Source organism: Trachurus japonicus, chromosome 3, assembly GCF_045865225.1.
Source record: "Trachurus japonicus isolate A0001 chromosome 3, Traja_1.0".
Classification (NCBI taxonomy): domain Eukaryota; kingdom Metazoa; phylum Chordata; class Actinopteri; order Carangiformes; family Carangidae; genus Trachurus; species Trachurus japonicus.
In genome coordinates this window covers 1,516,030-1,542,446 of record NC_140909.1, presented here as the reverse complement: position 1 = coordinate 1,542,446, position 26,417 = coordinate 1,516,030, and the positions used below count along the sequence as shown (strand labels likewise).

At 41.0% G+C, this 26,417-nt stretch overlaps 1 protein-coding gene across 2 annotated transcripts in view; it reads right to left on the bottom strand.

Annotated features, from left to right (window-relative positions):
• The window catches only part of dmxl2 (Dmx-like 2), a 98,419-nt gene that overhangs the window by 27,254 nt on the left and 44,748 nt on the right, over nt 1–26,417 (bottom strand). Inside the window, exons 25-37 of one of the 2 annotated variants that reach the window (XM_085804985.1) lie at nt 24,683–24,793; nt 22,800–22,969; nt 21,576–21,673; nt 21,295–21,460; nt 18,595–18,859; nt 15,569–15,771; nt 12,366–12,514; nt 12,023–12,311; nt 10,459–10,641; nt 8,635–8,931; nt 7,508–7,699; nt 6,909–6,985; nt 5,763–5,893 (exon numbers count right to left, since the gene is read on the bottom strand). In XM_085804985.1, the coding sequence (XP_085661111.1) occupies nt 5,763–5,893; nt 6,909–6,985; nt 7,508–7,699; nt 8,635–8,931; nt 10,459–10,641; nt 12,023–12,311; nt 12,366–12,514; nt 15,569–15,771; nt 18,595–18,859; nt 21,295–21,460; nt 21,576–21,673; nt 22,800–22,969; nt 24,683–24,793 (2,331 nt within the window). Of the gene's footprint in view, nt 1–5,762; nt 5,894–6,908; nt 6,986–7,507; nt 7,700–8,634; nt 8,932–10,458; nt 10,642–12,022; nt 12,312–12,345; nt 12,515–15,568; nt 15,772–18,594; nt 18,860–21,294; nt 21,461–21,575; nt 21,674–22,799; nt 22,970–24,682; nt 24,794–26,417 lie in introns of both variants that reach the window. The other variant, XM_085804977.1, reaches the window with a different exon arrangement.

Genomic DNA, 26,417 nt, shown 5'->3' with positions numbered 1-26,417 from the left:
CCCAGATAGCAAAAACCTTTTTGCATCCTTTTGGCCCAAATCTGGCTGGTCATTTTGGCCAGATTATGGGCCATATAGGGCTTTCGGGCCCTAAATGGCCCAAAATAGGCAAGCCAAAAAACAAACCAAAAGGAGGCCAAAACTCACCCAAAACTAATTGTGGCCTTCCAAGAATACAGCCATAACTGCCCCAAAAGAGGCCCCAAATCCCCCAAAATCCAGCCAAAAAGTAGCCAAAACCGACCCAAAGAAAGCCCAAAAAGTAGCCAAAAGTGACCAAAAGAGAGGCCAAAACGCACCCAAAACTAATTGGGGCCCTCCAAAAATACAGCCATAAACTGCCCGCAAGAAGAGCCCCAAATCCCCAAAATCCAACCAAACAGCAGCCAAAACAGACCCAAAGGGAGGCCAAAACTCACCCAAAACTAATTGTGGCCTTCCAAAATATATCCAAAACTGTCCCCATAAAGCCCAAATTTACATTGCTGTGTGTCTATGTGTATTGAAAAAAAACAATGGAAAGATTAATATTATTACATTCATCTATTTATTTTTGAATTTACTGTTGACTGACTCCAGGCTGGCAGGTTTGCAGGTCCCCAGCCCAGTAAAAACCATCACTGGTCTGTGTTATGCTTGCATCTGTGGTGGTAGAGCAGATGGGGTTTCTTTCTGAGGCATCTAAAGTGTTACAGACAAAGAGAAAACAAACTTAACTTATTACTTCTTACTGTAGCCTAAGAATTGACTTTATTCAAGGCTTTATCCAGTTATAAAACTCACCTCACTTTAAGTTGTAACTTTTCCATTCATCCCACGTCAGGTGTCCTTTTCTTGTCCTGTACATTTGGCTTTAAAATGCCCCATAAAATACTGACCGTAACCTTCAAAGTGGCAGGCCCAGAAGGTCCAAGAGAGATGACTGGAAAATATTGAGAGAAATACCTACATTGATTTTCAAATCAACTAGCCCACCATTACATTTGCCCTACTCTAATAAAATACAAAGGCAGCTCACCAAATCCGTTTAAATTTCAGGCAAGAGGCTGGGTTTCCTTCCAGGGCCATCATTTGCATCAGGTGTTACTGCAGAGGAAAATATGATGTAAAAACGTATGCATATTATGCTTATAACTGAAAAGCAACGAAGCAATTAAATCACAGATAATTAGATTTCTCCCCCACATATGGGCAGAGAATAAAGTGGGTTTAATATAACAAAACGTTTCACAGCAGTAGGCCTTTTCAGTCCAAATTGGTGGCAGCACTATCACAAACACCACCTAGTGGCAGTTTAAGCTTCTTGCTATACTCTTTGGCTTAAGTTTGGAGTTTTCTATGTGTTTTCCTGCCTGGCCGCTCACTAGATTATTGCTAAAAATCACAGCAACATGAGCAATGCTTTTTTGGTGGATAATACTTTCATCAACGCTAAATGGTAGGCTAGGCTAAGACCTGCAACCTGCTAAATGGGTAGGCTAAGCAGCTTTCAGCAGATATTCACTGGAGGCTAAAGGAATGACTGGATGTTGCCTAGCATAAGTTAGCTACTTATCTGTGCAAAGTGTAGACACCAATTACAATATTTACATTTAAAACTATCTCATATACCTCACAGCTGTGTACTGTATCTAATAAGTTCTCTGTGCATGTCATTGATGTAGTTAAATTGAATGAGCATGCTGTGCCTCGTTTTGCTACGAGATAGCTCATAGCTCACAGCAGTTTTTTGCCATCGAAATAGGAAAAATAAACATAACGGTGCCAGAAAACGTAACCTTATCGGGTATTTAAACAAGGCAATAGATAGAAAATCAGATTTTAACTAAATTAAAATGTCTATAATATCATGTACATACCTCCGTGTTGATCAGCTTGAGAAAATGAAGTAGGAGGGCTGTCGTCAGTTGATACTTTGTACAAATTCCCGCCGTTTGGCTTGGTCTTTTGGCTATCCTTTGGCTTTAACAACACATGCCAAAACAAACCATCGGACGTTTGCCGCCCTCCAGCCCTTTGCCCAATCTTCTGGCTTGCCATAAACATGCCATAATCCCAACCCCTCTACTTGATCCCAGCCTTTTTGCTTCATCTTTTGGCTTGCCATAAACGTGCCATACCAACCCTTCTATATTTATCCCGCCCCTTTGTCCCAATGTCCATTGGTTAACTCAGATATCTGCCATTAGACTCAGCCATATATTGCTGGCACCAATTTTGTCTATTAAGGCTAACCAAAACCATACCACATTTGAGCCAAAGGGCTTTCACAAAGCCAAAAGAAAGCCAAAAATGCCAAAAGGATGCCAGAATACAGCCAAAACATTTGCTATCTGGGTAGAAACTTCTATCAGAGACAGGCGTCTACACTGCAAAAACTCAAACTCTTACCAAGAATATTTGTCTTATTTCTAGTCAAAACAAATCTCATTCTACTTAAAGCAGAACTTTGCAAGTCGGCCGGAAATAGCTCGCTCCTTCGTTGGTTTCTCTTTTTTTTCCTCTCCGGAGCTCCCCCACAGTTCTGGTAGGCACATGTCACTGTCGTAAAAAAAAAAAAAAAAAAACTCGCCGCCACCACCTCCGCCCCCTACACGTGCTTGAGTTTACCTGCTGTTTGCTAAGCCCTGCTAACACCGAGCTAATGCTAACACGGAGCTAACGGAGCTAATGCCTAAATCAACGGAGCTAACGCTAGCACAGAGCTAACGCATAATTAACGCGCCACACACAGACACAAAGACACAAAGACACAGACATACACACACATGAATAAAGGTTCCAAAATGCAAAGATGTGTGTGTGTGTGTCATGATGTATTACATTATCTTACAGGGGTGGAGCAGTGGTTTTAAATGTGGGGGTGTTCCAAAGAACGGAAATTGAATTTCAGTTTTAATCACAAAATACAATTTTTAATCACTATCACAGAGTTATCACGGTGGATTTACCTATGCTACGACGTTCCTGAAATAAACTCTGCACTTCATGGCTGGATTGAAAACTCTCATCGAAAAGATATAAAGCCCTGTAGTCCCCACCTTAGATCCGCCAAAAAGAGTAAGCTTCCAATCAGGGTCCAAAACTAACTTTTTTAGGATGGTAAGTGAATTTTTTTACCAGCCAGGGCAGATAATTTTAACCAATCCAACCAAGTAAAAAATTGCGTTTAAGTGCTGTATATTGCTGTCAGTATTATTTATACGTTGTCCTATTCTGGGTCTTATATGCGGATTCTCAATCAATATTTTATTAGTACGCACTAATACTAGCACATTAGGGGTGTGCAAAGCATCCCGGTATTTGTATTTGTTGAGGGGGGGAAAGTATTTCTATTTGTATTTGTGTTCGAGTAAAATTCAAAATAGGGTGTAAAAATCCAGTTTATTTTTGAGATACACTTTCTAATTCTATTATCATTATGAATCCCACCAACGCACCTGCTGAACAGACAGAATATAAACAACATGAACTATCATTACTTTCAAGAAAAATCTCTCTCCTCTACTTACAGTTGTTTAGGATTGTGTGGATGGTGTTTTTAATCTTTTTTTTTTTTTTAAAGAATGATAATTAGTTTAAAAAATAATTTTTATCAGTTAAATTTTATTTTTTTTCAATTAGGCTACTAGACATTTAAGGCGACCCCATCTGAATTCCAGGCGACCCCAGATGGGGTCCTGATCCCAAGGTTGAAAAACACTGCTCTACTGTCTTTCCTGTCTGCTCTCAGAGAGTGTGTGTGTGTGTGTGTGGGGGGGGGGGGTAAATGTTGTGTTGATTCTCTCACATCTCTCTCTCACAAACACAACACACGCGCGCCACACAACACAACACACACACACACACACAAACACACAACCACACACACACACACACACACAACACACACACCACCACAACAACACACACATCTCAACACACACACAACCCACACACACACAACCCACACACACACACAACACACACCACACAACACACACACACACGTTCTCAGCGGTGAGGTCCGACCAGAGCGATTGACATGTGTCCAATCAGACGCGCGGGTTCGGACGGAGTCCGGACCGAGAATAAAGTTGGACCGCGCTGGTCCGTGCTTCAGCACCGTGTGTCGGGCTGCGTCTGGTTTTAATTAATACGGGGATAAACAGTCAGCGCCGCGGTCACCGGAGCTGATCACTGCGGACAACGGTCTGTGATTGGGTGAATGCTCGTTCAATTCGACCACTGATGCCTTTTCATGCAGCGTAAGGAGGCTGAGGCTGAGGTGCGCTCCATTTTGGTATGCTGGTGCACAGCGAGGGGTGGGCACACGGGTTTACCATTGGAAAATGTGGGGGGGGATGAAATTATTTTGCTATAAAAGTGGGGGTGTCGAAACACCCCCATCCCCCACGGGTGCGACGCCCATGTTATCTTATAAAAGACCCATGGTGTGTGTGTCTGTGTTAGCATTAGCTCCCCGTTAGCCACAAGCTGAACTTCCTCAGTACAAACATTTCATGTTTCCATGGTTTCCTCCGACTTTCCGAACTCAAACCAATCACGATTCGTGACATGCATGACGTCATAATGCGTTTCTTATCTGTTACTTGCGTAAAGGGCAGTTTCTTCCTTCTCGCGATACTTCTATCCATTGACGAGATTTGTAACACCGAGACGGACGACTGATCTTGCAAGTGCGGTTTTCAGCCAGTGGGGGGGGGTGAGCGCATTGGCCTAGACCCCATTCACTTCATAACAGGTCACTCAACCATCACAGTGACTCTGAGCCACAATAATTACAGCCCAAATCCTGCATAGTTCTGCTTTAAAATAAGACTCATCACATTAAAAGTAGCTTGTTTTTAGACACTTTTTACTTCTTTCAAGGATATTTTCATTTGAATTAAAGGGACAACGAGGAGTTTCTATTTGGTTATAAAAAAGTCTCACGTTAATGTGGATGAATCTACACTACCCACACTTGTTAATGGGCCCATTTTCGATAAATATATCGTTTTGTCTCTATCGTTATTTTGTTATTATTAGTGGTGGTGGAAATGCTGGTCGAGCCGAGTCATGAGAATAACGCCGCCGAATCTCCGTTTATGGTGGGAACTACGACGGTATGTGATCATCTTCAACCTCTGACTTTAATTCTTGATGAATGAAAACATGAGTCTGTCTTGCGCCGGTCAAAGAATTTCACGGTGCGGAGGCTCATAAATGTAGTGTGAAAACACTTCGCTTTTCCAAAACTCCTTGTTGTCCCTTTAAGTAGAAAAATCTCATCAAGTTTTTCTTTCTTATTACAAGCTCAAAAAACTTTGCTTTCACTGGCAGATTTTTCTACTTATTTTAAATAAAAATTTGTTTGAAACAAGTGAAAATGATCTAAAAACAAGTTCATTTTTTAGGTGATGAGTCGTAGTTTAAGTGGAAAGAGATTAGTTTTGACTTGTAGAAGCTGATTTATTAAGAACATTTTGGAGTGGTCTCTTTATTTATTAGAGCTGTATATATAAATAAATAAATATATATATATATAAAAATATATATGTTGTGTCTCTGCACAATACAGAAAACGTCTCTGCAACATTTGCACGATGGCGTGATCGTCTCTGTCTCTCCGTTTCCTTCCCCGAGGCCGTGAAGCTCCGATTATAGAACACCATCTGCCGCTCTGCACAAACACAGACTGCTGCCTCTCACTCTGCTCTGTCTCTCACTCTGCTCTCTGAAGCCGACTCTGTGTGTGTGTGTGTGTGTGGGTGTGTTACCTGGCCACTGTGCCGGAGCAGAGTTGGGAGTGATGTGCTCTTCGATGCTCTCGGTGCGGAGCCGCTTCCTCTCGCTCAGCAGCAGACCCTGGTAAACCATCCCAGTGAACTGGTTGGCCTCCGTCTGGCTGCTGCACACACACACACACACACACACACAAAAGTGACCACATCAAATATACATGAGCGACACTTCAGGGAAACACAGTCATGGAGTCAGAGAGCTACGGCCGGGCGGTTAAGACGGTAATAAGGTTTCCCGCCGTTTCTTAAAAATAGCAACGGTGTCAGTTTCATTACCGTCATTAAAAACAATTGTAATGTGCTCATATAGGGGGCCTGTGTAATATTAAATCTAATTTATTTAATGCCTAAATAATGAGTCTATGTCCAGCACCATATCCAGTATGTGGTTGAGTTTTCAATTTTATAACAATAGTAAAATGTTTTTCTTTTGGGAGACGTTTACTCAGAGGAGAGAGAGAGACAAGTTGTTACCCAAGAAAAACACAACTAGTGTAGATTTGAAGCACTAACTTGTTTGCCATAGTTACCATGTGTGTGTTGTAGACTTGTGTGCATGCTTTTTTTTTCAGCGGTCGGAGATGACATCATCCAGGTCAGAGGTCAGTAGGTCAACCTACAGACCCCGGATGTTGATAACAGCTAACCCCGGACTCAGAGGGGAATAGCACTAGCCTATCAGAACTAAATATTGGAGAAATGAAGGAGTTTCTCTGCAGATAATGTGTTATTTAGAGGCTGCATTCTGCTGCCCTGTAGACTCCATTATACGGATATACGCGGCTCTCGGCTGGAGTTCATTTCGTCAAAACGACTCCAAATGACATCTGGGTTATCTGGGTGAGTAAATGACCGTATTTTATGCTAGAAATAAGATCCAGGTTGTAAAAAACGGTAATTATCCTTTAATGTTGGTAATTGTTTCAGTCTTCTTATGTGGTGTTTGGTATTCTGTTTCTGAACGACTCCGTCTGAACTGTACAACATGATTTTTAATTGGTCATGGTGACAGCAGCACCAAGGGGAAAATACTGAGGAGGTTTAACGGCATCGACGTTTAGACACCGGATCAGATATAAAACCCATAAAGAGCAGAGAGAGGTGAGGAGGTGAGTGTGTTACCTGTAGCTGTGGCTGTCACACAGAGCCTGATAGACACAAGCAGACAGAGATGCAGCCAGCGTGTGTAGAGCGTTTACCTGAGGGCGACACACAAAAACACAAACACACATTTTAATATCCAAAATAAAAAGAACAAACGCGTGCAGACTGAAGGCCGAGCGGTTCTGCACTGCAAAAACTCAAACTCTTACCAAGAATATTTGTCTTATTTCTAGTCAAAACAAATCTCATTCTACTTAAAATAAGACCCATCACATAAAAAGTAGCTTGTTTTTAGACACTTTTTACTTCTTTCAAGCAGATTTTCACTTGAAATAAGTAGAAAAATCTGATAGTGGATCAAATTTTTCTTTCCTTAGCACAAAAACATGCTTTTACTGGCAGATTTTTCTACTTATTTCAAGTGAAAATTAGTTTGAAACAAGTGAAAATGATCTAAAAACAAGTTAATTTTTAGGTGATGAGTCTTATTTTAAGTGGAAAAAGATTAGTTCTGACTAGAAATGAGACATTTTGACAAGAAATAAGACAAATGTTCTTGGAAACATTTAGAGTTTTTGCAGTGTGGTTCTGGTTGTGGTTGTGGTTGTGGTTCTGACCCGGTCGTCCAGGTTGTCGGGGTGCGGCGTCATCTCCATGAGCGTGATGGTGTGCAGGATGTCGTGGATGTGGTTGCTGAGGTGCAGGACGGGGTTGGCGATGACCGTCTTGGTGGGGGCGATGCAGGCGGAGAGCAGCGGCAGCGTGGTGGGAAGAGGCAGAGGAGACTGCAGCTGCTTCACCGTCGTCTCCTAAAGACAGACAGAGAGGAAACAGGGTTCAACCTCCAGGACTTTACACGACAAGGGAGATGGAGCCGTATCGCCCGTAATTAGCTTAGCTCAAACACTGGAAGTGTATGGGTAGTGTTAGCCTGCCTCCACCTAAAGTCATCAGAGAAACTCTTCAGCAACTCTAAACAGAAACCGGCGGGCCGATCTTGGTCTCAGAGCTGACAAAACTCTCCGGTAAGGCATCTTGAGCGGTCAAATGCCGCTAACGGGACGAGATCGGTTAAAACGGAGGGTTCAAGCAAAGACGGTTTATTTTGGTTCAAGCTAGCTACATCGAGGGTAGGTTAGCTTCCTATTTCAAAGTAAAAGCACAAATTCTATCCTCATGGTTTTCTGTATGTAAAGGACAACGGGTGTTTTATTTTGTGAAAGTAACCGGAAGTGCGTTGGTGACAACGGCTAGCTTGAGTAGCGCCGAATTCGTCCCAACAAAATTGTCAACAGCTGGTATTTAGACAAATTAACGACACACTGCTGATCTAAACGGCTACTTTCTCACCTAAACATGTTTGTAATGTGGATAAAGTGATATATTTACAGAGTTTAGAGCTAAAATGAAATTAGCTTCTGACTGCTGATTTCAGCTCGGGTAGGAGGCAGGTTAACACTACCCATACACTTCCAGTGTTTGAGCTAAGCTAATCTCCCTTGTTACTGCACGCACAGTTGAAAGGATGGTGTCTATCTGCTGGTCATGGACTCGGGAGTGAGGCAAGACATGAAAAAAAAAAAAAAATGTTGCCATATCCCTTTAAGTTTCCAAGATTTTGGAAATGACATGACATTTTCAAATTCTTTTTTTGAAACATACGAACCCTGGAGACAGAGACTGTTTCACATGAATCAGTAGAAGCTCATCATAGTTTGTGTGTGTGTGTGTGTGTGTAGTGCACCTGCTGGCTCTCCTGCAGCAGGAACAGCAGCTCCATGCGGACCGAGGTGACTCCTCCTCCCTTGGCTCCGTGCAGGCTGCAGTAGGACAGGAAGACCCGGAGCAGAGCCTGGTTCTTCCTCAGCCAGGCCTTGCGCCGCTCCGAGTGCTGCTGCTTGGCCTGCAGCCGCCGCCGCTCCAGCTGGTGCCGCTCGTACGCTCCGGCCTCGGTCTGCTCCAGAGCCTCGTCCGATATGTCCACGGACCCCGAGCGCTCTTTCCAGCGCTCCGCCTCCGCCTCCTCCTCCTTCCCCTCCACCTGGCAGGTAAACCACAGCCGTTATGATGAGTGATAATAATTTTAAAATGTTGAAAAACGTCAATCAGTGTTTCTCAAATGTCAGACGACATCGTCCTCAAATGTCTTGTTTTGTCCACAAACCAAAGAGAGACTCAGTTTATTGTCATAAAGGAACAAAGAAACCAGAAATATTCACATTTAATTAAGAAGCTGGACTTTTTTTCTCAAAAAACTTAAAAAACTACTCAAACCGATTATTAGATTATCAAAATAGTTGACGATTAATTTAATAATCAATTAATTGTTACAGCTCTACTTTAAAATAGGGAGGCTCCCACATGCTTGAGCTTTACACTGCTGCTGACTTGTATTATCAGAACAGACATGTGCTGTGATTTTCAGCCTTCTATGTATTTTATATAGCCTTTAGAGTGGAGGGGGGGGGGGGGGGGGCAATATCTGACAGCTGAGTATCACTGTCAGGTATTGCCCCCCCCCCCATTATGTTTCTTAAAGGGATACGCCAACATTTTTTTTCGTGTCTTGCCTCACTCCTGAGTCCATGACCAGCAGATAGACACCATCCTTTCGACTGTGCGTGCAGTAACAAGGGAGATAGAGCTGTATCGCCGTAATTAGCTTAGCTCAAACGCTGGAAGTGTATAGGTAGTGTTAGCCTGCCTCCACCTAAAGTCGCTAATTACCTTAGCTCAAACGCTGGAAGTGTATGGGTAGTGTTAGCCTGCCTCCTACCCGAGTCAGAAGCTGATTTCATTTTAGCTCTAAACTCTGTAAATATATCACTTTATCCACATTTCAAAGATTTTTAGGTGAGAAAGTAGCCGTTTAGATCAGCAGTGTGTCGTTAATTTGTCTAAATACCAGCTGTTTACAATTTTGTTCGGACAAATTCGGCGCTACTCAAGCTAGCCGTTGTGACCAACGCACTTCCGGTTACTTTCACAAAATAAAACACCCGTTGCCCTTTACATACAGAAAACCATGAGGATAGAATTTGTGCTTTTACTTTGAAATAGGAAGCTAACCTACCCTCGATGTAGCTAGCTTGAACCAAAATAAAGCGTCTTTGCTTGAACCCTCCGTTTTGACCGATCTCGTCCCGTTAGCGGCATTTGACCGCTCAAGATGCCTTACCGGAGAGTTTTGTCAGCTCTGAGACGAAGATCGGCCCGCCGGTTTCCGTTTAGAGTTGCTGAAGAGTTTCTCTGATTACTTTAGGTGGAGGCAGGCTAACACTACCCATACACTTCCAGTGTTTGAGCTAAGCTAATTAGTGACTTTAGGTGGAGGCAGGCTAACACTACCCATACACTTCCAGTGATTGAGCTAAGCTAATTACGGCGATACGGCGCTATCTCTCTTGTTACTGCACGCACAGTCGAAAGGATGGTGTCTATCTGCTGGTCATGGACTCGGGAGTGAGGCAAGACATGTAAAAAAAAAAATGTTGGCGTATCCCTTTAAGCTGCCATGATCTTACACAGACCAGACGAAGCATCAAGTCAACTGAGTTCTCGTCGTCACCTTGTAGTTGCAGATCTTGTGCATTCCTGCGATTTCCTTCTCCAGCCAGTTGTAGAGCTGGAAGCGCAGTTTCCCTCCGTCCACCTCGAAGCCGGTGGCCAGCGTCCGCAGCTCCGTCATAAGGATCTTCAGACAGGCGCGGAACTTCAGCTGCTCCGCGATCACGTCCACCTCCGACTCTCCCTGAAACACACACACACACAGTTAGAGGACGGTGTTCAGTGTGTGACCTGCACTAGAAGGCTGTTGGTGCAGACTGAAGGAAAACGACCCGTTTTTTTAATGTAGTTAAACTTGTATTGTGCACATTTCTGCTGTGGATTCATTAAGAAGCCTTTAGTTAAAGGGATAGTTCAACATTTTGTCAAATTGGCCCATTGCCATAATCCCTATAGTCATAGCAGTAGGTTCGTTACCTTTAATTGTCGGTGCAAGCTATTTTTTAGAACGGCGGAGCAGAGCCGTGAGCTGCTCAGAGGTACGCTACGGAGGCTCATTATGGGATTTCTTGGTTTCCCTCATCAAACTCATCAAATACACAATCCAACAACTCCACAATGCGGCTTGGCGATTCTAAAAATAGCTTGCACCGACAAATAAAGGTAACAAACCTACTGCTATGACTATTTAGGGATTATGGCAATGGGCCAATTTGCCAAAAATGTTGAACTATCCCTTTAAATCCTCCTGAGGTGGATTAACTCTGGTTTTATCTCCTGACTGGTTCCTGACCAGACTCTTAGTTGTGTAAAAACAGGCCTGTAGCCGCGGTAACAGGAAGTGTCCTGATACAGGATTTATCCATACGATAGTTGGAGCATTTTTAATCCCTTTAAAAACAAACCTCTTCTCACTGGCTTTCAACTCACCTTGACATTTTATCTTATTATTAGTTAAGCTTTTATTTGTTTTGACCTTATTTTTAGTGATTGTTTTTATTGCCTTAACTTTTATTCTTAATCTACATTGGTAATTTGTGTTGTTTCATTTATATTTGCTGGCACTGGATTGTATTTATGTTGTGCTGCACTTTGGGCAACTGAGGTTGTTTTTAAATGTGCTTTATAAATAAAATTTGAGTTTAGTTGAGTTTTAATAATCATTTGAAGGAGGATTTTTGATGTTTGATGTTGAGACATGTTCATACACTGCAATAACTCAAAATCTTTTAGTCAAAATGTCATTTCTAGTCTAAACTAATCTCTTTCCACTTAAAATAAGACTCATCACATTAAAAAGTAGCTTGTTTTTAGACACGTTTTACTTCTTTCAAACAGATTTCCACTTGAAATAAGTAGAAGAATCTGATAGTGGAGCAAGTTTTTCTTTCTTATTACACAAAAGCACAAAAAACTTGCTTTCACTCACAGATTTTTCTACTTATTTCAAGTGAAAATGATCTAAAAACAAGTACGTTTTTAATGTGATGAGTCTTATTTTAAGTGGAAAGAGATTAGTTTTGACTAGAAACGAGACATTTTCACAAGAAATAAGACAAATATTCTTGGACAGATTTTGAGTTTTTACAGTGTAATCACAGTATTTGTGTATTTATTTATCTCACTTGTGAGTCGGCTCTCTGTAGTTTGGCTCCGCCCCCGTCTCCTCCGTCCGTTTTGGTCTCAACCTCTGGTTTCTTCATCGTCAGACCACCACCATCATCATCATCATCATCATCCTCGTCCTCGTCCTGCTTGTCGTCTCCCCAGTCCAGCTTCAGCTCGTCGTCCTGCAGCTTCACGGCCGGCTGGCTCCAGTCCAGCCCCCCCAGACTGTCGCTCCCCCCCCAGGCAGAAGGAGCAGCACCAGCAGCAGGAGGAGCAGGGACCCCCCACAGCCCCCCCAGACTGTCGCTCCCCCCCCAGGGAGAAGGAGCAGCAGCAGCAGGAGGAGCAGGGACCCCCCACAGCCCCCCCGTCTGGGTGCCGTTCTCCAGAGGCTGCGTGGAGTTCAGGTTGGCCTTGGAGGAAGCTTTGCTCAGAGGAGACGAGCCGGACTTTTTGGTGACTTTGGGAATCTTGGACAGGACCTCCAGAGCCAGGACGGGACAGCCCACCTGCAACAACGAGACGAAGCGTAAATGGTGGCCATGTGACGACGACTATAATAAATTATAAAATGGAAAGGTGAAATCCGCCGATCTGATTGGCTGTTAACCGTGGTATAATGAGCATATACCACGGCTACTATTCTATTATCACAGCGTAGGCTATCACTCCGCGTCAGGCACGTATGACTGGTATGAATGGAAGTTGTTGTCATGTATCCATGACAACGGACTGGTGCAGTCCGTAGCAAAAGACAGTTGATGTTTTTAGGATTTTAAAAAATGGACTTAAGTAGTTGAATTTATATGTTTAAGATGAACTTTCACCTCCAGAGGGTTAACAATGGTAGAGGGGACTGAGCAGTGACAGAGGAAAAGACCAGATGCAGAGCTACTTGGAGCTAACGTGGAGAGGTGGGACTAGTTTTTTCACAGTGAGGCTATTTTATTGGATAATATGTATTTCTGGTTGAATAAAACTACATGAAATTGATTGCATATTCCTCTTTCATATTGCCTTTATTGGTAACCGTTTTATAAAAGCAATATATCACTCCAGTCCGTGGTATATGCTCATTATACCACTCTAAGGGGGTAACAACGCCCCTTAGCCGTGGTATAATGAGCATATACCACGGCCTGTCGTGATATATTGCTTAAATATATGATGCAATATTGTTGACAAATAAAATGAGACTAAATGTGGTTTACAAAAGAAAAACTCAGCAAAAATGTCTCTTCATTTTTGTTGACCAAAACGAGACGAGACGAAATAACGTTATAATGTTTAGTCGTGTTATTATTATTTTGCAGTATTTCTGTTTCCTCGACAGCGACGTCACTTCCTGAATCCCCACTTGCGGTATCATTTAGAAGATGCAGCTGCAGTGGGTTAGTGTTAACGCAGAAGTAAGCGGAATGTTTGTGTTAATCTAAGTCTTAAATAGTTGTATCTTCCGACAGCAATCACTTCTATAGAGTGTTTGGTCTGAAACACGGGTCTGTCAGTCACTCTGCTCTGCTGTAAGCCGAGGAGAAAACTTTCCTTGTATCCTACAACCTTTATCCAATGAGGAGAGAGAACGGCATAAAGGGGCGGTCCTCTCTGTGTGTGCAGCCAAGGGATGCGCGTGAATGTGGTGACGTAGGGACGAGGGCGGGGACTGATAACTCCATCTGCTGACAGGAAGTTAGCCAAAACCACCGGATCGCTTACTTCTGCTTTAACGAGTCTGACACAGAGAGAGGGGGCGATGGCCGGCAGTAAAATTACTTTGGTAAAATGGTTTGCCGACGGCCGTCTGCCTGACTGCACCTGAATGCAACACCAGTGCCTCCGTCCTTCCTCACACTACACAGTGGTGACAGTTTTAACAGGCCGAGCCCACAGCTCCGCTCAGTTTCCATGGTTACCTACGGTCACGATGCAACATGGCCACCTCGGTTCGGTGCGTCGCCCACTTGTGTATTTGTAACAACTTGTAACAACTCATTCTAAGGAACCAGAAAGCTTTCATTTGGATGCAGCTGAGATTCACCTTCAGTGAAATACGGATTTATGAAAGACATGTTTGATTTTTGATAATAAAAAGCCAAATAAGTTACACACTGGGGCTTTAAGTCTATAAGGTAACAATAATATAAAAATAAATATGATTAACCCTTTGATGCACGACATGGGTCTAAATAGACCCGAATGAGTTTTTTTGTGCTATATCTTTGCGAAAAATTTATTTCATCATATATAATTCCAGGTATTCCTCAATTAACTTGTTTTTGATCATAATACATCCTTATTTTATTTTTTACTTTTTCACTTTTTTAATAAAAACACATTTTGTATCACTACCCCTCTAATGCGCAACATGGGTCTAAAATGACCCACATTCATTTCCAATGTGATTTCATGCTGAGTGATAGTTTCTTTGCTGTAACTTTTGAAATCTATCTATTTTATGATTGAATGTTCCAAGTATTATTTAATATCTTGTTTTTTATTAGTGGGGTCATTATTTCCATTTTTCATTTCTTACTTGTGAACAAAAATGAACAAAAATGTCTCAGTGTGGACCAGTTGAAAAAACAAGTATAGCAAGAATACTTTAATTTTAGCATTCCCTCACTATCTATACCAACAACAGACCATTGTTTCCTTGATTACAATAATGACTAGTCATTACTTGTCCTTTTTCCCAATTAATAGCTCTGTTGACATATTCTACTGTGGTCAACAGCTAGCCATAGTTTATTCTATCTGAGTAGGCTATTTCAATGTTAGGCTATATCTTTGAAATCACTGCACAGTATTGATCATTTTCTTCAGTAAATATTCTTTTTTAAGCACATATAATCATATTTACTTGTTTTACAATTATTCCAATTTACCTAAAGAAACATTTGATGACTCATTAAAGATAACTGTGCATAACTGATAAGGTTTTAGTTACCTTGAATAAGTAGCTACATTACTTGTCATAAAGGGAAATACCTTAATATTAGCAAGTAAGCTAACTGTTAACATGATGACATGTTCTAGCTGGTGACAACAATAGAATAATATTCTATTGTAGACACCAGCTAGAACATGTCAACAGCTGCCTACCTAGCTAGCTGGTGACATGTTCTACTGTAGTTAACTAATACAGTAGAATGTAGAAATGTCAACTGCTAGCTAGCTAACTGGTCCACTCTCTGAGACTTTTTGTCTGTTTCTTCATAAAATAAGAAAGTAAAAATGGAAATAACACCCTGTACTAATTAAAAACAAGATATTCAAATGATACTTGGAGGATTCAATCATAAAATATATTGATTTTAAAAGATACCACAAAGAAACACTCACCCAGCATGAATTCACATGGAAAATGAATGCGGGTCATTTTAGACCCATGTTGCGCATTAGAGGGGGTGTGCATGTTGTGCATCAAAGGGTTAAAATCATTGACTAAAACTAGACTAAAATGCTCAGAGTTTTAATCGACTAAAATTTATAAAAACTGAAATGACAGTTTGGCACAAAGACTAAAACTAAACTAAACTAAACCAAGGCGAGGAGCAGCTGACCTTGAAGTGAGCGTTGGCGGTGGTGAAGAAGAGTTTGCGCTCGATGAGGTTGATCTCGTCGGCGCTGCTCTTCTCGGCGCTGAGGCCGACGGCCGCCGCCGTTCCCTCCGGCTTGGCGAAGTGTCGGCGGATGATGAGAGGATGAGTCCTCAGGTAGTTGTAGAAGCTGAACACCACCGGGTTGCAGGCCTTCACCATCACATCTGACACACAGGTAGAAGGAGGAGGAGAAGAGGATTTTAACCCTCTGTTGTCCTTCTGTTCCCTTTCATCCTTCCTTCTTTCTTTCCTTCCTTTCTCTCTCTCCACACCCTCACACCAGGATCTTATTTATGGACTTCTCCTCTGCTTTTAATACTGTGCACATAGACACCCTGCTGTATGCTCTTTTAGATCTCCAAGTTCATCCCACACTGGTTTTATGGATCAAGAATTTTCTAAATGACAGGCCACAACAGGTGCTTTTAAATGGTTTTAAATCAAAGAAGCTGATTTTAAACACAGGTGTTCCCCAGGGTTGTGTTTTATCTCCTGTTCTCTTCTCTGTGTACACAAACAACATCACCTGTAACAGCGAGGGGATCAGCCTTTTTAAATATGCGGATGACATGGCCCTGGTGGCTCACCTGACCGACACCACTGCTCTGGACCGGTATCAGCAGGCTGTTGAAAACCTGGCACAGACTTTTAACCAGCTTTGTCTTGAGCTAAATGTCCAGAAGACCAAAGAGCTGTGCTGTGGGGGCAGAAGGGAGTCAGCAACTGCTTTTTTTAAACCACTCAGCATCCAGGGTCAGCTGGTGGAGCAGGTTGAGTCTTTTAAATACCTTGGAACTGACCTGGACAACTGCCTCTCCTTCTCTCAGCATGCAGAAACCATTTTTAAAAAATCACAACAGCGCCTCTACCTGCTGAGGAAATTAAGGACTTTCAACGTCAGCACACATGTTTTAACTCTGGTCTACCAGTCCCTCATTGAATCCCTACTCACCTTCAACATCTCTTCCTGGTACAGCCTCCTCTCATCCAAACACAAGATCAAACTTTCCCGCACAGTTAACCAGGCCAGCAAAATCATTGGAGCACCACAAACCCCCCTCTCAGAACTGTATAGTCGGTCTGTGATCAGGAAGGCCACCCTGATCACAGAAGACTCCTCCCACCCCCTTCACCACTGCTTCCAGCTGCTGCCATCAGGCAAACGCCATAAGGTCCCACTGGCCAGGAAAAACATCTACAAAAAATCCTTCATCCCCTCTGCAATAACCATCCTGAACAATAAGAAATGAACATTTTGCTGCTTTTAACAGCCCCCCCCCCTCCTCTTTTTAGAATGATTGCACAACATTGTTGTTTTTAATGTCTGTTTGTTTCTTAGTGTTTTTATTGAGCCTGTCAAAGATGAATTTCTGTCACTCGTGACAGACAATAAAGTTTATCTATCTATCTATCTATCTATCTTTCTCCCTTCCTTCCTTCCACAATCATTTTTCCATCCCTTCCTTCTTTCCTTCCTTCCTTCCCTTCGCCCATCCTTCTGCTTCCTTCCTTGACCTAATCTGTTCCTTCCCTCCATTTTTCTTTCCTTCCTTTTTCCCTTCCTTCCTTCGTTCCCTTCATCCTTACTTCTTCCTTCCTCTTTTGATCTAATCGGCCCAATCTGTTGCCTCCCTCCATCCTTTTTCCCTTCCTTCCTTCCCTCTTTCCCTTCATCCTTCCTTCCTTCCTTACTTCTTTCTCTTCATCCTTCCTTCCTTCCTTCCTTCTTTCCCTTCATCCTTCCTTCTTTCCCTTCATCCTTCCTTCCTTCCTTCTTTCCTTCCTTCCTTCCTTCCTTCTTTCCCTTCGTCCTTCCTTCCTACTTTCCCTTCATCCTTCCTTCCTTCCCTTCATCCTTCCTTCCTTCCTTCCTTCTCTTCATCCTTCCTTCCTTTCTTCCTTCTTTCCTTCCTTCTCTTCATCCTTCCTTCCTTCCTTCCTTCTTTCCCTTCGTCCTTCCTTCCTACTTTCCCTTCATTCTTCCTTCCTTCCTTCCTTCCTTCTCTTCATCCTTCCTTCCTTTCTTCCTTCTTTCCCTTCATCCTTCCTTCCTTCCTTCTTTCCCTTCATCCTTCCTTCCTTCTTTCCCTTCGTCCTTCCTTCCTTCCTTCCTTCTTTCCCTTCGTCCTTCCTTCCTTCCTACTTTCCCTTCGTCCTTCCTTCCTTCCTTCCTTCCTTCTTTCCCTTCATCCTTCCTTCCTTCCTTCCTTCTTTCCCTTCATCCTTCTTTCCTTCCTTCTCTTCATCCTTCCTTCCTTCCTTCCTTCCTTCTTTCCCTTCGTCCTTCCTTCCTACTTTCCCTTCATCCTTCCTTCCTTCCTTCCTTCCTTCTTTCCCTTCGTCCTTCCTTCCTACTTTCCCTTCATCCTTCCTTCCTTCCTTCCCTTCATCCTTCCTTCCTTCCTTCCTTCTTTCCCTTCGTCCTTCCTTCCTTCTTTCCCTTCATCCTTCCTTCCTTCCTTCCCTTCATCCTTCCTTCCTTCCTTCCTTCTTTCCCTTCATCCTTCCTTCCTTCTTTCCCTTCGTCCTTCCTTCCTTCCTTCCTTCTTTCCCTTCATCCTTCCTTCCTTCCTTCTTTCCCTTCGTCCTTCCTTCCTTCCTTCCTACTTTCCCTTCGTCCTTCCTTCCTTCCTTCCTTCCTTCCTTCTTTCCCTTCATCCTTCCTTCCTTCCTTCCTTCTTTCCCTTCATCCTTCTTTCCTTCCTTCTCTTCATCCTTCCTTCCTTCCTTCCTTCCTTCCTTCTCTTCATCCTTCCTTCCTTCTTTCCCTTGGTCCTTCCTTCCTTCCTTCCTTTTTTCCCTTGGTCCGTCCTTCCTTCCTTTGTTCCCTTTGTCCTTACTTCCCTCCCTTCCTTCCTTCTTTCCCTTCATCCTTCCTTCCTTCCTTTCTTCTTTCCCTCTGTCCTTCCTGCCTGCCTTCACTCCTTCTTTCTTTCCGTTGGTCCTTCCTTACAGTGACTGAAACTCGCCTCCCACCTCAGACTCACCGGGGTTCTCGTCGTGGTCTTTGGGGATCCGCTCCAGCAGCGTGTCCAGGGCTCTGGTGTAGTCCTTCATGATCCAGTAGGCGATGCTGCGGAGGAAGGGGTCGGGGTGCAGCCGGGAGCAGTGGTATCCGCTCCCGTCCCGGTTGCAGCCCAGAACCTTCTCGTGCAGCAGACCGCGGCACGTGGACGAGTTCTCGAAGTCGGCCTCGTACAGCCGGGCCACGATCATGGCCAGCTGCAGGTCCTCCATCTTCTCCAGCAGCACCTGCACCGGAGGAGAGAGAGAGACAGAGAGGCAGAGCTCAATCCTCATCTTTCCATCCCATTTGCATCACAAATCCTCTGGAAATTCTTATTAACGCGGCAAAAGGCACTGCAAAAACTCAAACATCTTACCAGGTATATTTGTCTTATTTCTAGTCAAAACAAATCTCATTCTACCTAAAATAAGACTCATCACATTAAAAAGTAGTTTGTTTTTTGACACTTTTTACTTTTTTCAAGCAGATTTTCACTTGAAATAAGTAGACGAATCTGACAGTAGAGCAAGTTTTTCTTTCTTATTACAAGCACAAAAAACTTGCTTTCACTGGCAGATTTTTCTACTTATTTCAAGTGAAAATTAGTTTGAAACAAGTGAAAATGATCTAAAAAGTTAATTTTTAGGTGACGAGTCTTATTTTAAGTGGAAAGAGATTAGTTTTGACTAGAAATTAGACATTTTGACAAGAAATAAGACAAATATTCTTGGAAAGATTTTGAGTTTTTGCAGTGGGAAAAGTGCATTTCCATCCACTACAATCTGGAGTCAGCTGCCGATCTGCAGGAGAAAGACGGCAGCGCGCACAATGACGTCATCAGCGCAACGACAAAAAAGATAAACAAACGGGAAATCCGGTGGAGAAAGGAAAAGAAGGTGAAGAAGAGAAAAGATAAAGCAGAGAGAGTTTTGAAGAAAGAGTTACAATAATAACAACAACAGCCATGTCTGCTGACTCGGCCGTGCACAAATACGCAACTTATTCACATATCCGTTTCCATAGCAGCACATAGTTTTAATACACTATGTGTTTTTATGTATTTTACTTCAGTGTTTCGTGATCCGAGTTGTTTTCTCTCCATCGTCATGTATTTTCCCTTCGCTGCTGCTTGTGACATTTTAAATCTCCCCTTGGGGATTAATAAAGTAATCTATCTATCTATCTATCTATCTATCTATCTATCTATCTATCTATCTATCTATCTATCTATCTATCTATCTATCTATCTATCTATCTATCTATCTATCTATCTATCTATCACCAAACCGCATTTATCTGTATCAAGACAGAACATTTTCCAGCTCCTCCTTGCTCCAAAGAAATGTGACAGTTCATGTTTCCACTCAGCACAAATTTAAAATGTGCATTAAAACCTTTCAAATCAATACGGATCATGTCTTTAAAAAATGTTCACAAGGCCTCCACTTGCTACACAAGCTTAACAGTTTTGGAGTGAGTCAAAGTATTTTAGAGACAGTGTATAAAAGCCTGGTGGAAAGTATCTTATCATTTAATATGATCGTGTGGTACGGAAACCTGAATATTAAAGGGAGAAACAAACTGCAGAAAATAGTGAACGTGGCCTCTAAGGTTTTAGGGAAGCCACAGAAACATCTGAGCTGTCTCTATGATGAATTAATTAGAAGTAAAGCTGAGAAGATAATTACTGACTCCTCTCATCCCATGTACAGCCAGTTGGAGCTTTTGCCTTCGGGAAGCGGTATAGAGTCAGACTACCAATGGCAAGGAAGAACCGATACAAGAAGTCCTTTGTCCCAGAAGCTGTTAACGCAATAAATAAGACCAGAATGCGGTAGCTAGGTAGCTATTTACCCTGTTTTACTCCTGGTTTTTCCTTTGCTGAGGGTTTCCCTGCACAGCAGCTTCTCTGAATAAAGCTGGTCTTAGACCTACAACTGTAAACTTGATTCGTAGTATGGTGTGCTTTATGAAATGATGTACTTGAATGTGTGATGTGTGAAGTACAGTTACTGCCGTAGGCTATTTTATATATTTTTCTATCCTTGAAATGTTTTTTTTTTATTGTGTCACTATGTGTTCTGTTGTTTTGAGACACGTCTATGGTGAAACCAAAGAGGAATTTGAAGACAGACTGAAGAAGGCTGTGTAGGCCGAAACGTTTTTGTCTTACTTATTTTTATTTCTTTATTTTATTTTATCACCATGGTTGCACTTTTTTGTTGTTTGATGGACCATTAAATCTTTGTTGCATCCGTTAATCTCTGGTGGAGTCGGACATTGCCATTTTTTGATCAGTGTGCGAGCCTTTTCCTCCTGTTGCTCTCAGTGGATAATAAAGTTTTCGTAATCGTAAAACAGGTGGATGGAAACACGACTATAAGACATTAACAAAGACAAGTTAAAACATTTCAACGTGGTCATTTCTGCAGCAGCGCTCCCACTGCTCCGTATCTGGATGTTTTGACTGTGTGCATGGAAAACCCAGGCCAAGGAAAGCTGACGCATCTTATCTGTGACTTCCCTCATGTGATATAAAGCTGCAGCTCTGATTCAACACTTCACACTGTATCTGAGATGGTTTACACTGGAGGGGAGGGGTGTGGAATAAAAATAAGCATGCTGTAATGAGTTGAGTGTGTGTGTGTCTGTGTGTGTCTGTGTGTGGCTGTGTTCTCACCTCGATGGCGTCTTTGAGCGATCCGGCCAGCAGGAAGAAGGCGGCCGACTGCTCGAAGCGCTGCTTCCCCAGCAGAGAGAAGGCGTTCTTCAGAGCTGCCTTCCTCCACCGGTCCTCGCTGAAGTTGTTCTTGAAGAACTGCGTCATCTTCTCGTCGTGCTGAGACCTGGCAGACGGAGACAGATCAGTATTTATTATTAAAGATTCAACAACTGAACCGTACAGTACGTGGGTTCAGAGTCGGTGTGTCTGCGTGCAGCCGCCGTGGCGTCGCCTCGTACCTGAAGAGCCCCCACAGAACAGCCTTCTTCTTCATGGCCAGGTAGAACAGAGCAGCGTCTAGAGGGTCGTTGTGTCTCTGGAACGCAGCTTTACCCACCTGACGGCACAAAGACATGACATTCAATCACATAATATAATATAATATAATATTACATAACATAACATTACATTAACCTAACCTAGCATAATCTAACCTAGCATAATCTAACCTAACCTAACATAACATAACATAACATAACATAACATAACATGACATGACATGACATAACATTAACCTAACCTAACATAACATTACATTAACCTAACCTAACACAACATAACATTAACCTAACCTAACCTAACATAACATTACATTAACCTAACCTAACACAACATAACATTAACCTAACATAACATAACATAAACCTAACCTAACATAACCTAACCTAACCTAGCCTAACATAACATAACATAACATTAACCTAACCTAACATAACATTACATTAACCTAACCTAATCTAACCTAACATAACATAACATAACATAACATTAACCTAACATTACATGACATGACATAACATAACATAACATAACATTAACCTAACCTAACCTAACCTAACCTAACATAACATAACATAACATAACATTAACCTAACCTAACATAACATTACATTAACCTAACCTAATCTAACCTAACATAACATAACATAACATAACATAACATTAACCTAACATTACATGACATGACATAACATAACATAACATAACATGAACCTAACCTAACATAACATAACATAACATAACATAACATTAACCTAACCTAACCTAACCTAACCTAACATAACATAACATAACATAACATAAAATAAAACAATCTGCATTTAAAGCAAATTGTCACATACTTCAGTAAATATGTTATTTACGTATGAGCTGTATAACTTAACTCTATTTTGGCACTTACTTAAGTCAGACATAAAGACCATGATGATGCAGTTTGAATTTTTTTGTTGAAATGTTTCTTTAATCTGTAAAAACAGACTATAAAGAGATGTACATCGTACTGTCCTCCAACTGTCTACAAACGGTTTTCTTCCTTTTCTTTTGCATCCTGTGATCACCAGATGCTCTTTTCCTGATCAGCTACTCTCCTGATGACTCTGTATATTGTATCTGTATATATCTGTATATATTTGTATATATCTGTATATATCTGTATATATCTGTATATATATTTGTGGCGGTACCTTCTCCACCATCTTCCTCAGCGTGTTGATGTTGCGGACCCACCAGCCGACGCCCACGGCTCGGAGCTCGGACCACTGGGGGTCTCCTCTCTGCATGGCCGGGATCATGTTGAGCTGCTCCTCCTCCGCCTCCGAGTGGAAGGCCCAGGCAAAGTGACAGGTGGACAGACCTGAGAGATGAGTGTTTTTATTATTCAATCAAAAGAAAAGTTAATTAAAAAAAAAAGAAAGATATTTTCAATCAAAACAAACTTCATTTCAATCAAAAAAACATTTTCAATTAAAAAAAAAAAAGGATTTGAATGCAAAAACATTTGAGACCCACAAAATTGCATTTGAACCCTTTTTTTCTTGGATTGAAAATGTTTTTTTTTTTATTGAAGTGAGTTATTATTTGATTGAAAATAGCTTTTTTGTTTAATCAACTTTTTTTTTTTTTGATTGAATAATAAAGACACAAATATAGAGCGAGGAGACGGTGTTCAGTCCCAGGACTCAGAAATCATCTCTATGGAGCTACATTTGTGTCTTTATTATTCAATTATAAGAAAAGTTGATTTAAAAAATATATATATTTTCAATCAAAACAAAATTCATTTCAATCAAAAAAACCTTTTCAATAAAAAAAAAAAAAAAAAGGATTTGAATGCTAAAATATATGGCTCATATACTGTATCCTCATGAGGACATATACGCATACAGTAGGATATATGCGCATATATGAAACCTATATGCAGTTTATCTGTGCATATATGCACCATATATTTTAGCATATATGTGTATATATGAAAACGGCCAACTTTATGTATGTCACATCTTTCCGTGTGGGTGCACTTTATTGGGGCATTGTGCAATCAGATTAAATTTAATCTTGCACTCGTCACTTTAGCAAATAGCACTTTAATTAGCACTGTAGCACTTTATAACTGTTCTGTAATCTCTCTCTCTTCATACTTTTTCGGCCAATTAACATACATATGTTGTTCATGTCATATATGTTGTGTAAGATGTCAAGGTGTTATATCATGATGCATTGTTGTATTGTTGTAGTCCTGCCTCTTGTGCTTTTATCTTCATTGTTTTTATGTCTAACATCAACCTGCCAATTGGACTGAGGATGGAGATTAGCCACTTATGATAACTATAATCCCACATATTTACACAAGTGTTCGTTAATACGTACTGTTCCCATTTAAAAAAATTAAATAAAATCTGAAATCTGAAATATATAATATATGAGTTTCACTATTTGAATTTAACTAAACTGAAATAAATTAAGTTTTCCATGATATTCTACACTGCAAAATCTTTCCAAGAATATTTGTCTTATTTTGAGTCAAAACTAATCTCATTCCACATAAAACAAGACTCATCACCTAAAAATTAACTTGTTTTTAGATCATTTTCACTTGTTTTAAACTAACTTTCAATTGAAATAAGTAGAAAAATCTGCCAGTGAAAGCAAGTTTTTTGTGCTTGTAATAAGGAAGAAAAACTTGTTCCACTATCAGATTTTTCTACTTATTTCAAGTGAAAATCTGCTTGAAAGAAGTAAAAAGTGTCTAAAAACAAGCTACTTTTTAATGTGATGAGTCTTATTTTTAGTATAATTAGATTTGTTTTGACTAGAAATAAGACAAATATTCTTGGTAAGATTTAGAGTTTTTGCAGTGTACGGTGTTTTTAATGTTTGGTTCTGTTTATACACGAGGGAAATAAAGAAATGAAATATATAATATACAGTATGATTTTCACTATTTGAATTGAACTAAACTGAAATAAATTAAGTTTTCCATGATATTCTAATGTATTGTCATGCGCCTGTATCTTATGTACACAGTGTGCGTCTCTCTGTGTATAATCAGCAGTGTGCTGTACTTTACCCTGGTGCAGAAGCTGCATGCGGTAGAGCGGCGGCAGCGAGGTGAGCAGACAGGTGTGCAGCCGCATGGCCAGAAGGTAGCGGAGCCCACACTCATCCAGAGCTTCTCCACCTGCAACAACACAACAACACAACAACACAATCAATCAATCAAAATCAAATCAATCAATCAAAATAAACTTTAATGTCCCCAGAGGGAAAATTGTCTTGGACAATCAATGCTGTACATCCTGCATACAGATTAAAACCATACACCGTTTCATATACACACACACAACCAACAGAGATCACTTACAGACAGTACCACTAAGTTCATAGTTCATACAAGTAATAAATAATTATTGCACTTTCTACTGTAACTGTATATATTGCATCTTGCCTCAGTATTGCCACAGTCTCTGGGTCTAAATTGCACCATTTTGTATGTGTGGACTCCACCATCAGCATCAATTTAAAAGTGCCGAAGGCATATAATATGTATCTATTAAAAAAAAAGAAATGTATATATCAATTAAAATGATGAATATATAAAACAACAAACAACACTTTCTTCTTTCTTTCTCCATTTTGTTATTTTGTTATTCCTACTATGTTATTTAATATTTCTATTCTGTAAACTTTATGGGGGTAGGGGTGGTATGTGGGAGTGTGTGAGCAAGATGTCTGTATTTGTTGTATTGTCATGTTATGTATGTCTACAATGTACAGTAATGTAGTGTATTGTTGATGTTGTGTGTTCTATGTATATGTTTGTTAAGGGACCCCCTTGAAAATGAGATGCTACATCTCAAGGGGCTATCCTTTAATAAATTCAAATTCAAATTCACACAGAGGAGCCGTCAGTCAGTAACTCTGCTGCTGCTGCTGCTGCTGCTCCGGTATCACTCCAGTTCAGCGTCTGGCCCTGAACCTGCTGCTTACTTAGCCCTGAACAACCTGAACAACGTCTTCCTCCCAAAAGACTAAATATACTTCCAACGGAAAATTGGAGAAAAAGGGACAAGGATGCCAGTTGTTTCTATACAGCCACGGCTCGGGGTGTTTATGGTTCATACAGATATTTGATGGCTGGAGATACGAGCTATCAACAGGAATTATGCTTACGGCTCATCTACGTCTACAACCTTTAGTCAGTTTAGTGTGAATACAGTTATTATCTAGAGACCAAGGGTAACACGCAGCCAGGTCACAACACACACCAACTCTGCAGGTGGATTTTTTCCATATTTTTTTTTTTTTCCATATTAATAAGGCGATGCTTTTTATTTTATTCATCCACAGAAAATAAAGCTGTTAGAATAAAGAGCGTGGAGACGGTCTGAGTCTAAACAGCCTGGATCACTATCTCATTAGTTCAAGTTTATTTCTGACATGTTAAAAGAAATAAAAAATAATACAGTGATGGACAGACATAACAAATAAATACTTTGCAAAGACAACACATGAAAAAAAAAAAAAATTGAAAATAAAGATAATTTGTTTTTGTTTTTTTACATATCCGGAAAGGAGTGGGAAGAAGTAAAACGTATTTACTCCCAACCCCTATTCATACATTAGCTATCAATCTTCCTTGTCATTATAATTTTTATTTTTATTTTATTTTTTATTTAAGGAGGACAATGCACATTAATGGACAAAATAAAATGTAAAAGTGCCAGTGTTAGCCAATCTATACAATAAATTCATTTATAAGTCTAGCCAAATCTAGTTGGATTTATTCTAATATATTATCACTA